At 42.6% G+C, this 15591-nt stretch overlaps 1 protein-coding gene across 3 annotated transcripts in view; it reads left to right on the top strand.

Moving 5' to 3' along the window:
- Positions 1-15591, top strand: part of arhgef28a (Rho guanine nucleotide exchange factor (GEF) 28a) — a 406494-nt gene that overhangs the window by 100663 nt on the left and 290240 nt on the right. For 2 of the 3 annotated variants that reach the window (XM_067982721.1, XM_067982720.1), the window contains exons 1-2: positions 1876-2036; positions 9098-9287. In XM_067982721.1, the coding sequence (XP_067838822.1) occupies positions 1954-2036; positions 9098-9287 (273 nt within the window). In that variant the 5' untranslated portion in view covers positions 1876-1953. Of the gene's footprint in view, positions 1-1852; positions 2037-9097; positions 9288-15591 lie in introns of those variants that run through there. The other variant, XM_067982722.1, reaches the window with a different exon arrangement.

The raw sequence follows: 15591 nt of genomic DNA, 5'->3' as shown, positions 1-15591 counted from the left end.
TGCCTAGTTGGTATTTGACCCACCAATAACTATGATCTTGAAATGACACTATGGGATATTAGTGTATGGCATTCCTGTAATCCTTTCTCCGTTATTTTAACGGCAGCATTAGCCCAGTTAAGATTAAAATATCTCAAGCTCAATGTTGTTTTACTGTGGAGCTCCTATAGATTCTACTGTAGCCCAAGGCATTTAGGGGCTGCTTTTCCTCATGCTTTGCATCCAAGGTACAATTATTTCCTGAGCACACAGCAGAGGAAAAAGAGGCAGAGACCCTTACATCTTCTCTGCCCAGTTTGCACTTCATGTGCATTTCTGGGTATTTTGGAGGTGGGGAGCTTCATCTGGAACATTCAGAAGCATTGAAATGGTACGCTAATGAGGGATAATTTTTGTCATTGCACTTCCTGCCTCATTTCCTAGGTTTCCAGCAGCTTGCCCATTTAAAGTGGGCCTTTGAGGTTACTCTCAATCCCTTCAGAATGGAAGAACTGATAAGGGACTGCCAGCAACCTCCTCCCACCCCAAACAGATGAACTTTTCTTTTTCCAGGGCCAGCTAAGAGGACCATAAGGGCTGGAGGCCTTCCAGCTGGCGGCCATTACCGCTGCTGCAGAAGTCCCAGTCCACTTTCCACCATCTTGTTTCATTGCATAGCAGAAATGCAAATCTTTAATGATTCTAGAGGATAGCATATTTGACTCAAGCAAGGGTAGTGAAGGGCTCTTGAGAACCTTAAACAAGCGTGTTTATGTATGCCTTCTATGGACTTATTGTTATTATCATTAATATCATTACATATTGTTTTGTTTAGTCCTCACCAAGAATTTGATAGTAAAATAAAAAGGAAAAATTGCAAATGTTGAAATAAAAGCAGAAAATGTTGGGAATACACAGCAGGTCAGTCAACGTCCTTCAGTCTGATGAAGGGTACACATCTGAAATGTCATAATCTATATCTTTTCTCTTTTTCTCTTGAGGATTTTCACTCTGAAGATGTTTAAAATTATTGCCATTTCCCTTGTTGAAGTCCTTTAGTATATAAGGGTAAAAATTCCGATTAGGCAGCAGCACCACTGGATGTGTAGAGGAACGGGACTTCTGCCAGTCACTTTGCCCCGGCGATGACCTTATCCCGAATTCTGGGGACATAGTCATTTGCATAAAAGGGGCGGATGCCCAGGCCATTAAAGATGCTCTGTGGGCATCTTCCATACAGAGGCATCGAAATTTCAGCCGGGTCTGGCCAAAGTGGCCAAAGATAAGAATTTCACTTCTGACCTGTTCATTTGTTGATTTGCTGTTTTCTAAAGTTGGGAAACAGCATTTTGGAGCCCATTTATACCACTCGTACAGCAAGAACGTTTACATCATGCAGGTACAGTTTCCATTGCTGTACAATGGGTGGACTTGGCGAGATTTCCAGAGGAGACTGTCATCCCACCAGTCCTGTCTTTAATCGTGACGTCACAATGGAAGGGAATTTCGCAAAGTAGTCAGAAAGGGACTTCCACGCAGATCGTGTCATGTTCATGACTGAAATGGGTTGGAATTTTTACGCTATAAATATCTAAAGATAGTTAAATCGATCAGAGAAATAGATATGAATAACATTTAAAACTGAGCTTTAGTTTGAGCTGATAACTTCTTTGGAAGTTTATCAGAATGAAGATAGAAAGTGGCAGAGATTGCAGTTGCCGGGCATCTTGATTTGATATAATTCATCTCCTGTGTTTTCACCAATGCCAATGATGAAGAATGGCAGTAGGTGAAGAGGCGAATGCTTAAAAAACTTCCAAACAAGTGAAGTATCTCTTTACCCTGATTTCTTTTTCTTTTTCTTTCTTTCTAGAGGTAATCCACAGGGAAACCCTGCTACATGTTTCAGTGAGATTAGGTCTTTATAAATTCTCTCAGTTTCTGCTGTGCCAGCCTGGTGGTATCCAAGCTGTTATGATGCCCAATGAGGAAAGAGTGACGCCTGTGGACTTAGCATTGCAGAATGGCATGCAGTGTCTAGCTGAACTTTTCAAAGAGTAAGTACCTGATACAATGTGAAGTAGTCCTGTTTTTCATTTCTAATGTTACAGGATTTGATTACAAATCTGTTTCAGTTCTGATAAATTTACAATCAAGAGTATAATATCTTAAATATAGAATGAAATGGGAGTGCAAGGGTTGGTGTAGAATTGTAAATGATCTTACATGAGTGGAAAAAATGTAGAATTCAATATAAAGATATGCAGGGTCATTATAGGAAATGCATTAACTTGAGTGATACATTTTACTTATTCAGAGAGTATGTATAGTTTTGAGCATTTTTTTTAGTGATCATTTATGCTAATTAGGTTAAACGGGGAAAAAAAGAGTTGTATGGCAGCACTAACAATTCCCACAGCCAAACGGGTGGAAAAGGAGGAGAAAACTGTACATTAACACTATTTTTGTACTACACTGAGGAGTGCAATATTGGTTCTGCTTCCACCAGGGTGAAAATGGGAAGCTGTGTTTCACTGTCTGCTCGCATTGTTGTGAGGTTTGGGAAGACAGACCTCCACATATGTACTCTCTCTTCAGAACTAAAACATATCCATGCTCATCCCCTTCCCCCCCTCCCCACAGTTGGGGGGAATCTGTGTTTGGGTATTAACTATTCACTGTAATTATTAACGACTTAAATGACCGGATAGATAGCCACTTTTCCAAGTTTGCCAATGACACAAAGATAGGTAGCATTTTAAGCAGTGTAGATGGAAGCATAAAATTACAGAGATATTAATAGATTAAGTGAATGGGCAAAACTGTGTCAAATGGATTTCAGTGTAGGCAAATGTGAGGTTATCCACTTTGGACCTAAAAAGGATAGATCAGAGTACTTTCTAAATGGTGAAAAGCTTGAAACAGTGGAGGTCTAAAGAGACTTAAGGGTCCATGTACATAAATCATTGAAATGTCATGGACAGGTATATAAAATAATCAAAAAGGCTAATGGAATGCTGGCCTTTATATCTAGAGGCCTAGAATACAAGGGGTAGAAGTTATACTACAGCTATACAAAGCCCTGGTTAGACCACACCTGGAGTACCGTGTTCAGATCTGGGCATCACACATTAGGAAGGATATATTGGCCTTGGAGGGAGTGCAGCGTAGATTTACTAGAATGATACCTGGACCCCAAGAGTTAAATTACGAGGAATGATTACACAAACTAGGGTTGTATTCCCTGGAATTCAGAAGATTAGGGGGAGATTTGATTGAAGTTTTCAAGATATTAAGGGGAACTGATCGGGTAGATAGAGAGAAACTATTTCTGCTGGTTGGGGAGTCTAGGACTAGGGGACATAGAAAATTAGAGTCAGGACTTTCAGGAGTGAAGTTAGGAAACACTTCTACACGTAAAGGGTGGTAGATGTTTGGAACTCTCTTCCGCAAACAACAGTTGATGCTAGCTCAGTTGTTAATTTTAATCTGTGATTGATAGATTTTTATTAACCAAAGGTATTAAGGGATATGGGGCTAAGGCGGGTATATGGAGTTAGGTCACAGATCAGCCATGATCTCATTGAATGGCGGAACAGGATCGAGGGGTTAAATGGCCTACTCCTGTTCCTATGTTCCTCTCAGTGCAGTATAAAGATGGCATAGTTGGTGTAATAGAAGTATCAGTTCTCTTACAGGAACAATGGAATTAAGAAGTGAGTTACAATGGCACATAGTGACGTGCAAAACAGGCTTCAGGACAAGCTCAAGGTGGTACAGCAAGCAAAAACAGCTACCTCTGGTTCAGAGGATGAGAGGTGTTGTGTTTCGGAAACTGTATTTTGCATACTTTAATGATGTATAAACTTGTAATGTGGTTCTAAAAAAAGCATACAAATCAGTTCCCTACCACAGACTAGATGGTGAGTTGGTGACAGTATGGACCTTACAACTCAGGGACCTGGCTTCTAAACTAGCCCAGATTAATGGAATGAATTTCTTCTGTCTGACAGTTAAATGCAACCAAGGGGCAGTCAGAACCCGTTTTTTGGTACGGCAAAAAAATTCTCAAGTAACTCAGCAAAAATTTGCATTTTCACAGAGATCACAAAGGTGGCTGCTGTGGAAAATGTAAAAAGTGCAATAGGGAACACTCTTGCGAATTTGGAAGTTATCATAGAATCATAGAAAGGTTACAGCACGGAAGGAGGCCATTTGGCTGATCGAGTCCGTGCTGGCCCTATGCAAGAGCAATCCAGCTAGTCCCACTCCCCCATGGCCCTGCAATTTTTTTCTTTCAAGTATTTATCCAGTTCCCTTTTGAAAGCCATGATTGAATCTGCCTCCACCACCCCCTCTGGCAGTACATTCCAGATCCTAATCACTCACTGTGTAAAAAAGTTTTTCTTCATGTCATCTTTGGTTCTTTTGCCAATCACCTTAAATCTATGTCCTCTGGTTCTTGACCCTTTCTCTCTACCCTATCTAGACCCTTAATGATTTTAAATACCTCTATCAAATCTCCTCTCAATCTTCTCTGTTCCAAGAAGAACAACCCCAGCTTCTCTACGTAACTAAAGTCCCTCATCCCTGGAATCATTCTAGTAAATCTTTTCTGCACCCTCTTCAAACCTTTCCTAAAGTGCGATGCCCAGAACTGGACACAGTACTCCAGTACTTAAGTAAATTGCGGGGCAATGCGTAGGGAGATTTGAGTTACACCTGGTCTTGTGCTTTCTGGGAATGCTTGATACCGATATTGGGTGCAAAAGTGAAAAGTTTCTCATTATTTCAATAGGAACATTCCTCAATTTCAAGAAAAAGTTATAATACACAGAATGGATTAACAGTGCTGTTAAAAGTCAACTTTGTTTAGAACTAAGCTGGATTTTCCAACCAAAATGAGTTGTGTCTGTTTTATGCATCTTGATTTCTTAATAATTTAAAGTATGCAGCTCGATTTTTATTTGGTTTTAGATTAATTCACCCTCAACTTGTGGACCTATTTTATAGTCTGCCATGAGTGACTTGTGAACCTGTTTCAGGATCCATTGACAAGCCACATGCGATGGAATATGAAGCATGTCCACAAGTTGCTTCAGTGGAATATGAAACAGGTCTGAAATATTCAAATGTTTTTAATTGTGCAAGGTCTTTAGAATGTTATTACAAAGATTTGCATAACACAAACAAAAAAAATATGCCTGCAGTCTTTCAAGTACACATGCTAACCATTTAACTCTCCTTTTTGTAATTTCTTTGTTTAGTCGCCCTTTATGTGATACAGCTGTAATTTTCGTAAGCAAGGGCGAAAGGCCACGGGTGTATGTTGCGGTTCCTGTGTATAATTGTGCCTATGTAGCTTCATAAATGTGGCATCCACCACTCTGCTGTTAGCCACATTTTACTTTCCCAACATCTGATGCTTATAAAAACAAACCTAAAAATTTTAATCCATTAGAAATCTTTCATATAAGTAAATCCTAGTATTGCTTTAATTTTAAGCCTTATATGTAGCGCTTATGTCAAATACACAACAACAACAACTTGAATTTACATAGCGCCTTTAACATAGAAAAAATGTCCCAAGGTGCTTCAAGAAAGCATTATCAGACAAAAATCTACAATGGGCCAAAGAAGGAGATATTAGGAGCTGTGACTTTGGTCAAAGAGGTGGGCTTTAAAGAGGAACTTAAAGGAATAGAGGGAGGCGAAAAGGCAGAAAGTTGTTGAGAGTGAATTCCAGAGCTTAGGGCTTAGACGGCTGAAGGCACGTCCACCAATGGTAGGGCGAAGGGATTTTGGGATATACAAGAGGTCAGAGTTGGAGGAACACAGAGTTCTCGGAGGGCTGGAGAAGGTTACAGAGATAGGGAGGATGAGGCCATAAAGGGATTTGATCAGGATGAGAATTTTAACCATGAAGCATTGAGGGACCGAGAGCCAATGCAGGTCAGCAAACATAGAGGTGATAGGTAATTGGGAATTGGTGCAGGATACAATACAGACAGCAGAGTTTTCAATGAGCTGAAGTTTATAGAGGGTGGCCAGAAGAGCATTAGAATAAATGAGTCTGAAGGTGACAAAGGCATTGATGAGGACTTCAGCAGCAGATGGGCTGATGCAGGGGCAGAGACAGGCAATATTATGGAGGTGCAATTAGATGGTCTTTGTGATGGAGAGGATATGGGGTTGGAGCTTAGCTTGGGATGGGAGAGGAGGTGGAATCAGTGGCAACGGTAAGGAGTTTTTGGCAGGGGCTGAAGACGATGGCTTCAGTCTTCCCAAAGCTTAATTGGAGGAAATTGAGGCTCCTATAGGACCAGATATTGGACACGCAGTAGATCTGGGTGTCGTCGGTATATATGTGTAAGCTGCTCACATATTTGTAGATGTCGCCAAGGGGCAGCTTGTAGATGAGGAAGAGACGGGGGCCAAGGATAGATCCTTAAGGGACTCCAGAGGTAACAGTGCGGGGATGGGAAGGGAATCTATTTCTGAAAATCCTATGTTTGGATAGGTAAGAGTAGAGCCAGAAGAGGGGGTCCCACTGGCCAATGGGGAGGCAATGCAGGAGGATGGCATGGTCAACCAAGTCAAAAGGCTGCAGAGAGATTTAGAAGGATGAGGAAGGATAATGCACCATGCCATAGTCACAGAGGATTTTGTGACTTTGATTAGTGGCCATTTCAGTGCTATGGCAGAGGCAGAAACCCAATTGGAGAGATTCAAACATGGAGTTGCGGTAAAGACAGACATGGATATGGGAGGTGACAACATTTTCAAGGACTTTGGAGAGGAAAGGGAGGTTAGAGGTGGGGCGGTAGTGTGCGAGGATAGAGGGGTTGAGGGTGGGTTTTTTTGAGGATGGGGTGATGACAGTGCTTTTGAAAGGGTGGGCCATACCTGGGGACAGGGATCAATTTCCATTGTCAGCTAGCATGGGGACCAGGAAAGGAAGTTGGGTGGTCAGCATTTTAGTGGGAATGAGGTCTCAGGACAGAAGATGGTTCTCATGGACATGGATGAGCTTTGAGAGAGCATGAGGGGAGGTTGGAGAGAAGTTCATATGTTCCTTGAACTTGTTGGGGGTGAGCATGGAGGTGGCAGGGGTTTAAAAGATGGTCGGTAGTGAAAAAAAGGAGCTAGGGGTTAACTTTGCTTTCCAGGATGATCCTGGAGTAGAAAGCAGTTTTGGCAGAGGAGAACAAGGCCCGATAGTGCTTGATGTAATCCAGCCAGATCTGGCTGTGGATGGTTAAAGCAGTTGTGTGCTAAATACGTGCAAGTCTGTGTCCCTTTGATTTGAGGTGGGGGCCATTCCAGGGGGAAAGACCGTGATGAGAGAGAGTAATGGTTTTACCTGGGACAAGGGCATCAAAGAAGGAGGGGATGGCTTAACAGATCAACAGCTGCAGAAAGATCATGGTGAATGGAGGGCCAAAGGCTGGACAGTTTAAAGATTAAAAGTGCAGTTGTAAATGACTTGGGGGAGTTTTTCCAGGGGTGAACGCAGAAGGAAGTGGGGTTGGAAGGGGGTAGGGGGATGTGGGTAGTGAAGGATACAAGGAAGATAAAAGCTACGTTGTGCATTGTTTTTGTTTGAGATTTTCTTCAGACAATCCATTATACCAGGTGTAACTTTTCGATCACCTTTGATTTCTGTTTAATTTTTGGGTATCCATATGGAATTTCCAATCAAGTTGATTCTGCACATAAAGAATGGAAATAAAGGCCATGATATTTCAGCGTGCGCAAATCAGCAGGGCAGCACTTCTGCCCACAGCTGTGTCATGTTGATGACCCTGCCCCAAATTGTGGGAACATGGTTACTTCAGTATCTAGAGCAAATGTCCTGTACCTGTTAAGGTGCAACAGAGTTACTGCCAGAAATTTGGAGTGGCACCCTGTCCCTCCTGGGCAGGGGTGGTGGGGGAGGGAGAGTCCAAGGCCTTTGTTGGGCTGAAATTGAAGGCAGAAAAAAATCTTCATCCCCTCAGAGAACAGTGGGGCAGCATTCTGAAGTTAATCAAGCCCTTGCCTGCTCTTAGGCCCAGCAGACCTCTCACTTATCAGGGGCGAGCTGGGTAGAATTCCCAGGGTAGCCTGGAAATACAAGAATGTCACCAGACACCTCTCAAACTCAGTACAGGATGTAAAGGAATTCTCTCCTCCAAAAGGCTGTGGATACGGGGACAGTTGGAGCTTTCAAGGCTGAGTTCGATAGATTGTTGTTGGGTAAGGATGTCAAGGCATATGGCGGATAAATGGAGTTGAGGTACAGATCAGCCATGATCTAATTGAATGGCAGAACAGGCTCGAGGGGCTGAATCGCCTACTCCTGTTCCTATTGTTCTGAAAGGGAGCAGGCTAAATAAGCACCTCATCTCCCTTCACGCATAGTTTCCTGTGAAAGTGATGTGGGGCGGAAACTCAGAACACCACCCCCCCCAATTTCTAATAGCACTCTTAAAACTGCCGTGTCTTTTAAAATAACATTCGCTATAAGTGCTCAAAAAGGAATAAAAAGAATAAAACCAAAAAAGATGATTTATTGATTGCAGTGTGCTATATTTCTGCAAAACTTTATAGGTGTTAGCCTTGGCTCAGTGGTAGCATTCTTGCCACTCCAGAGACTAAAGCACATAATCTCGGCTGACACTTCACTGCACTGTTAGACGTGTCGTCTTTCATATGAGATGTTAAACCAATGTCTGCCATCTCAGGTAGACGGCAGACATTGCATGTCGGTAATATGCGAAGAAGGAGCTCTCCAGTGCCCAAGCCAACATTTATCCCTCAATCAACATCACAAAAAAACAGATTATCAGGTCGTTTATCTCCTCACTATTTGTGGGACTTTACTGTGCACAAATTGATTGCTGCATTTCCCTACATTGTAGCAGCGACTACACTTCAAAAGTACTTCATTGGCTATGAAGCTCTTTAGGACATCTTGGGGTCATGAAAGACGCTATATAAATACAAGTTCTTTCCTTTTCTTTATTTTGTCTGTTTTGAAATGTTCAAAATAATTATTAATTATCTTGAAAACTATTGTGAAGGAGGGGTACATTGAAATGTATTTTGGCATTTAGTTCCCTTTTTTTCTTTTTAGCCTTCAGAATTCCCAAGTCACTCCCTCAGTTGGAATCTCTAAGACTTATGGTGACAGCCACGTACTACAGAAGTGCCTTAATGGACCAAACACTTTCATACTGACCGTGGATAACAACATAATGCACTCACTGGAGAAAGATATTCTACTTCTGAGAAGATATATACAGGATGCTAACTTGGAGAAAGCGGTATGGTGAAAATATCATCCTGGCAGTTTAAATCTGTTACCAATATAAGAGAGCATAAGTATTGTGGTGTCTGCTGAATAGTGGTGGATGTTCACAAGAGCTGCTCAGAGAGTTTTTCTGTCTGTGATTCAGAGTAAAGTATAGATTAGTATTCTGGCATACCCAAAATCAGCTCAATATGATATGTCTTTGAACACCTCAACCCCAACAGTACTTTAATTACTGGAATTAAGTATTAACAACAAAAATATTTTCAAAAATAATTTGTGTGTTAGAAAGATATAGCACAGAAGGAGGCCATTTGGCCCATCGTGCCTGTGCCGGCTCTTTGATGAAAATGAAAGATTAAAATGTATTTTAAAAGCTGAAAAAATTCTTCTGGTATTCAGAGAGTTAACAATGATACTTTGTTCTTTTATGTCAACCTCAGTCACATTGAATTTATACTGCAATCAACTACTGGTCTCACAGATCCAAGTGAATTGATTCTTAGGACTCAATTGATAAACTTGTAACCTTTGTGTTTATTATGTGTGGCTTGATATTAAAATATACATGTCTAGATACCACAACATTAAATTGTATTTATATAGAACCTTTAATGTAGAAAAAAAATCCCAAGGCACTTCACAGAAGTGTATTCGGACAAATCTGTCCATTGAGCCAGAGAGGGAAATATTTGGAGGATAGACCAAAAGTTTGCTCCAAGAGGTAGGTTTCAAAGAGGGTCTTAAAGGAGGAGACGGAGGTGGAGAGGCAGATGGTTTTAGGAAGGGAATCCCAGAGTGTGTTCCTGCACTGCTGAAGGTTTGGGTACCATTGGTGGAGTGAAGGGAGGAGGGATGCACAAGAGGCAAGAATTGGAAGAATGGAGTGTTCTTGGGGGGAGGGGATGCGCTGGAGAAGGTTACAGAGATAGGGAGGGGTATGGCCATGAATAGATTTAAACATGAGTATGAAAACTGGCTGCCACTGTAAATCAGCAAGGATAGGAGTGATAGGTGACCAGGACTTGGTGTGGGAATGGATATTGCAGTAGTTTTGGATGAGCTGAAGTTTACAGAGAATGGAGGATGGGAGGCTGGCCAGGAGAACATTGGAATAGTTGAATCTGGAGGTGCCAAAGGCGTGGATCAGAGTTTCACACAGATGGGCTGAGGCAGGGTCGGGGATGGGCGATGTTACGAAGGCAGAAGTAGGTGGTCTTTGTGATGGAGAGGATACGGGGTCGGAAGCTCAGCTAGGGGTCAAATAGGACTCTGAAGTTGCAATCTGGTTTGGAGTTGGTGGCCAGGGAGGGGGATGGAATTGATAGCGAGGGTACGGAGTTTGTGGTGGGTCCTGAAGGCAATTGCTTCGGTCTTCCCAGTGTTTAACTGGAGGAAATTGCAGCTCATTTTGGATTGGATGTTGGATAAGCAGTATGACAGTACAGAGGCAGTGGAGGGGTTGAGAGTGGTGCTGGAGAGATAGAGCTGGGTGTCATCAGTGTACATGTGGAAGCTAGACCCCTACCTTCCAGTGATGTCACTAAGGGGCAGCATGTAAATGAGGAAGAGGAGCGGGACAAGGATAGATCCTTGGATGACTCTGAAGGTAACAGTGCAGGGCAGGAAGAGAAGCCATTATTGGAGATCCTCCGGCTATGATTGGATAGGTGAGAGTGGAACTAAATGAGGGCAGTCCCACTACAAAACAACTATATTTCTAAGCTTTTATGCAGATTGTGCAAAAAGTATGATTTTTACAGAATGCAACTCAGTGAAAAATTATACTCATTGAAAAGCTTTGATATATTAACAATAGATCACTTTCCAATCCTCCCTGACTACAGGCGTGATGCCGGAGGATTGGAGGACTGTACCGTTGTTTAAAAAGGGAGAAAGAGATAGACCGAGTAATTAAAGGCCAGTCAGTCTAACCTCGGTGGTGGGCAAATTATTAGAATCGATTTTGAGGGACAGCATAAATCGTCATTTAGAAAGGCACGGGTTAATCAAGGACAGTCAGCATGGATTTGCTACGGGAAGGTCGTGTCTGACTAACTTGATTGAATTTTTTGAGCAGGTAACAAGGAGGTTTGATGAGGGTAACGCATTTGATGTAGTGTACATAGATTTTAGCAAGGCTTTTGACAAGGTCCCGCATGAAAAACTGGTCAAAGAAGTAAAAGCCCATGGGATCCAAGGGAAAGTGGCTAGTTGGATCCAAAATTGGCTCAGTGACAGGAAGCAAATGGTAATGGTTGATGGGTGTTTTTGCGACTGGAAGGCTGTTTCCAGTGGGGTCCTGCAGGGCTCAGTACTAGGTCCCTTGCTTTTTGTGGTATATATTAATGATTTGGACTTGACTGTGGGGGGCTAAATCAAGAAGTTTGCAGATGATACAAAAAATGGCCATGTGGTTGATAGTGAGGAGGAAAGCTGTAGACTGCAGGAAGATGTTAATGGACTGGTTAGGTGGGCAGAAAAGTGGCAAATGGAATTTAATCCAGAGAAGTATGAGGTAATGCATTTTGGGAGGGCAAACAAGACAAGGGAATACACAATAAATGGGAGGATACTGAGAGGTGTAGAGGAACAAAGGGACCTTGGAGTGCATGTCCACAGATCCCTGAAGGCAGCAAGACAGTTAGATAAGGTGGTTAAAAGGCATACGGGATACTTTCCTTTATTAGCCGAGGAATAGAATATAAGAGCAGGGAGGTTGTGCTGGAACAGTATAAAACATTGGTTAGGCCCCAGTTCTGGTCACCACATTGTAGGAAAGATGTGATTGCACTAGAGAGGGTACAGAGGAGATTTACGAGGATGTTGCTAGGACTGGAGAATTTTGGCTATGAGAAAAGTTTGGAAAGGATGGGATTTTTTTCTTTGGAACAAAGGTGGCTGAGGGGAGATTAAATGAGGTATGTAAAATTATGAGGGGCCTAGATAGAGTAGATAGGAAGGACCTATTTCCCTTAGCAGAGGGGTCAGTGACCAGGGGACATAGATTTAAAGTAATTGGTAGAAGGATTAGAAGGGAGCTGGGGAGACATTTTTTCACCCAGAGAGTGGTGGGGGTCTGGAACTCACTGCCTGAAGGGTGGTAGAGGCAGAAACCCTCAACTCATTTAAAAAGTACCTGGATGTGCATTTGAAGTGTTGTAACCTACAGGTCTATGGACCAAATGCTGGAAAGTGGAATTAAGCTGGATAGCTCTTTTTCGGCCAGCACGGACACGATGGGCCGAATGGACTCCTTCTATAACTTTCTATGATTCTATGATACGATTATGAACATATTAACAAAATTACAGTTATAGGCCTAGGTTTTTGGCATCTTCTTGATTTGGGCGCATCTCTGGTGGGGCAGGTCTTACATCCGTTCCCAAGATGCCTTTGACTCTGGCTGTATTTCTGGTCCTGGGGTCATTAACATATGGGAATCAGGCTCCCCAGTCTCTAATGGGGACTTGTGCCAGTACAGGGAGGAAGACTTGCACCAGGCCCCAATGCGGAAAAAAAGTAATGGTTGGCATGTTGCTTGCAAATACATTTTTTGTTGCAGAAGATCTCTTTTACCTAATGGGGCCTATGCAGGGCCATGCTTCGACAGCACTTGCACTGGCCCCTCTTCCATTTCTGTCCTGGTGCCTCTTCCGACAACCTTTGAATGCTGGACACTGGGGCCCAAAAGGCAGCCCCTCGTGTCCAGTGTTGCTGCAGTGCAAATGGTGGGAAAGGCAGCCGAGGATGTGTTTCCGTCATTTACATGTCTTTAGCATGAGTCTGAACACAGTTTCTGCCCATTGGGAAAGCCATGGGGAGTTGGCTTTCTGCCTTCACCTCTCCCATATTGGCAAAAAGAAAAGCAGGGAGGAGAACGAAGGAGGTGGAATGCCTATGCTGTAAAGTGGAAATAGGACAGATCATCTCTAATAGAATGGCTTACTAGCCTTTTAAGGAAGATAATTTGGAGAATCTTCATTTTAAGTAAGGAAAATAAGGCCAAAGCTGTTTGGCCAGATTGTAGCATTTTATCTTTAAATAAATTAATAGTCAAGAAAACCAAGGTCTCCAGATCTGTGGTGACTTAAAGTTACATCCTTTTGCTCTAGGACAGCATCAATCCTCACGTCAGCAGCTTACCCGATGGCCCAGTGAGTAATTACACTGCACATTGTAGTACTAAACCATAGAGACCACGAGACCAATTCCTGGTTAGCTGATCTCTGTTGAGAATCTCGGCAGTTGGGGCGCTACAATTAGTCTTGGCTCCCGTAGGCTAAAGAGGGGAAAGATCAGCCAAGCGAGTGTGGAAATCTGGTGAGAACAGGACCAGGACTTTGATGCCCTCCATGGTTGAATAACCTGCTGGCATTCGTTGTTAGGCTCGCACATGAAGAATGGCTGGAGCACTGCCAGTTCCGATGGAATAATCAATTTCAATAGAGGACGAGGAGGAGGAAAGTGGGGGTAATCCTCTTTGCAGTCCTACTCATTCAAAAGCAAATTTTGACATCCAGCTCAACCAGTCTATGTCTGTTGAACAGGACAGATTGACTTTCAGGGCAGAGAGTACCTCTCCAGGTCAGCAAGTGGAAAAGATTCACTCAGGACTGGGAGCTGGGACCCTTGACTTATGAGGTTAGCCAGATCTTACGTTACATAGAATTTATATAATTTATGCACAGAAACAGGCCATTCGGCCCAACAGATCTATGCTGGAGCTCATGCTCCACACGAGCCTACTCCATCTCACCCTATCAACATATCCTTCTATTCCTTTCTTCCTTATGTACTTAAACTACCTGCAGCACCTGCCAAGCTGTGTGTGATGGCTATATCTGCTTTGTTTTTCTGTTCCCTGTTTGATAAGTTGGTGAGCTTCAGCCATAATGGGTCGGCAAACCACTGTTTATCATCTGGCACGAGAGTAAGGTAGTACTTGGTCCTTATGTGAAATTTCTGCCCAACGTGACATCTAAGTTTCATCTGGCTGAGGGGTTACAAAATTAGTATTCTGTCTGGTACCTCAATGGTCTGAGAAGTAATACTGTTTGATAGATGTCTAAACTAGGTCCACAAAAGCTAATGCCACTCTCTTACTGTTTGATTCCAATTTCATCCACTGCTAATAAATAAATGGGAAAACGATAAATTTTCCATTGCACTTCCACGATGAGTCACCTAATGGTGGAGAACATTAAATTGCTGAGATTAGAAATACTGACTGTCAGCAAACAAAATTGAAGGAATCTAAAATGCTTAGTTCATGCTATTTAATGTCCTGTTGAAATATTATTCATTCATTAATCATACAGCATCAGAGATGATTTTCCAAACTCCAATCAAAAGACAATTTTATAACATCAGGCAGCATAAGATAGTTCTTTTCAGCACAATTATTTCACTACACTGAATCAATACCATTAGGCACTTGATATAGTCATTGTATTGTCCATCAGTCAGAAATGACCTGCTGTTATATATTTCAGTTTTTGGATTAAGTTAGGCTTAATTAACACTCTTTAATATCTAGTCCTCATTACAGTGCAGTAGAAATGAATGGTGAACAAAACCTGTTTTTAGAGATAAAGCATTGCTTGTATTGACAACAGCAAAATATTAGGGCCAATACTAATCCGTTGTATCCGACGGGAACAGGTCGAGCGGGTGGTTAAATTCACGGTAGAATACTTACCGCTGTGTTCCCGATTCACTCCCTCCCACTGCCATCTTAACCACTCAGTTTTCTGAGTCGGCTGAGGTGTCTGTCAGAGGCAGGCGGGGGCCTCATGGATACATGTTAATTGGTGCCCTAGGATGTAAATAGGACATCAACGCCATTTTAACCACAAATCCACCCTGTGAGCAAACTGCCAGTAAAACCTGGCCAGACTGAACTCTCAGAAGCACTGAAGCAGTATTTAAAATCACATTCACTTGTGGGTAAGTGGATCATGGGATCTGTGTGCTTTTGTGCTGTTTGGATTACCAGGAGAGTTTCCAGTTTCCAGATCGCTTCTTTCTGATATTCTTTGCTTAATTACCCTCAGTAAGCTTTATCTGCTTATGATGGCTGCTATTATTGCCAGTTTTATTTGGATGGAGGAACAATAGGAGGAAGATGAACAAGAACAGCAGCAGCCTCAGCAACAAGCACCAGCAACAGCTGGTCCTATTAGAAGACAGCAGGTGAGGGGAGCTGCTCGTAGAAGGCCAAGCAAAGCACACAGGGTGCACAGGCCACAAGTCAGTTTCTTCAATCTGTATGAAGAGCAGTGCATCAGGAGGCTGCACTTTTCTAGGCAGGCTGT

This window comes from Heptranchias perlo, chromosome 4, assembly GCF_035084215.1.
Source record: "Heptranchias perlo isolate sHepPer1 chromosome 4, sHepPer1.hap1, whole genome shotgun sequence".
Classification (NCBI taxonomy): domain Eukaryota; kingdom Metazoa; phylum Chordata; class Chondrichthyes; order Hexanchiformes; family Hexanchidae; genus Heptranchias; species Heptranchias perlo.
This window is presented reverse-complemented; position numbering and strand designations above follow the sequence as displayed.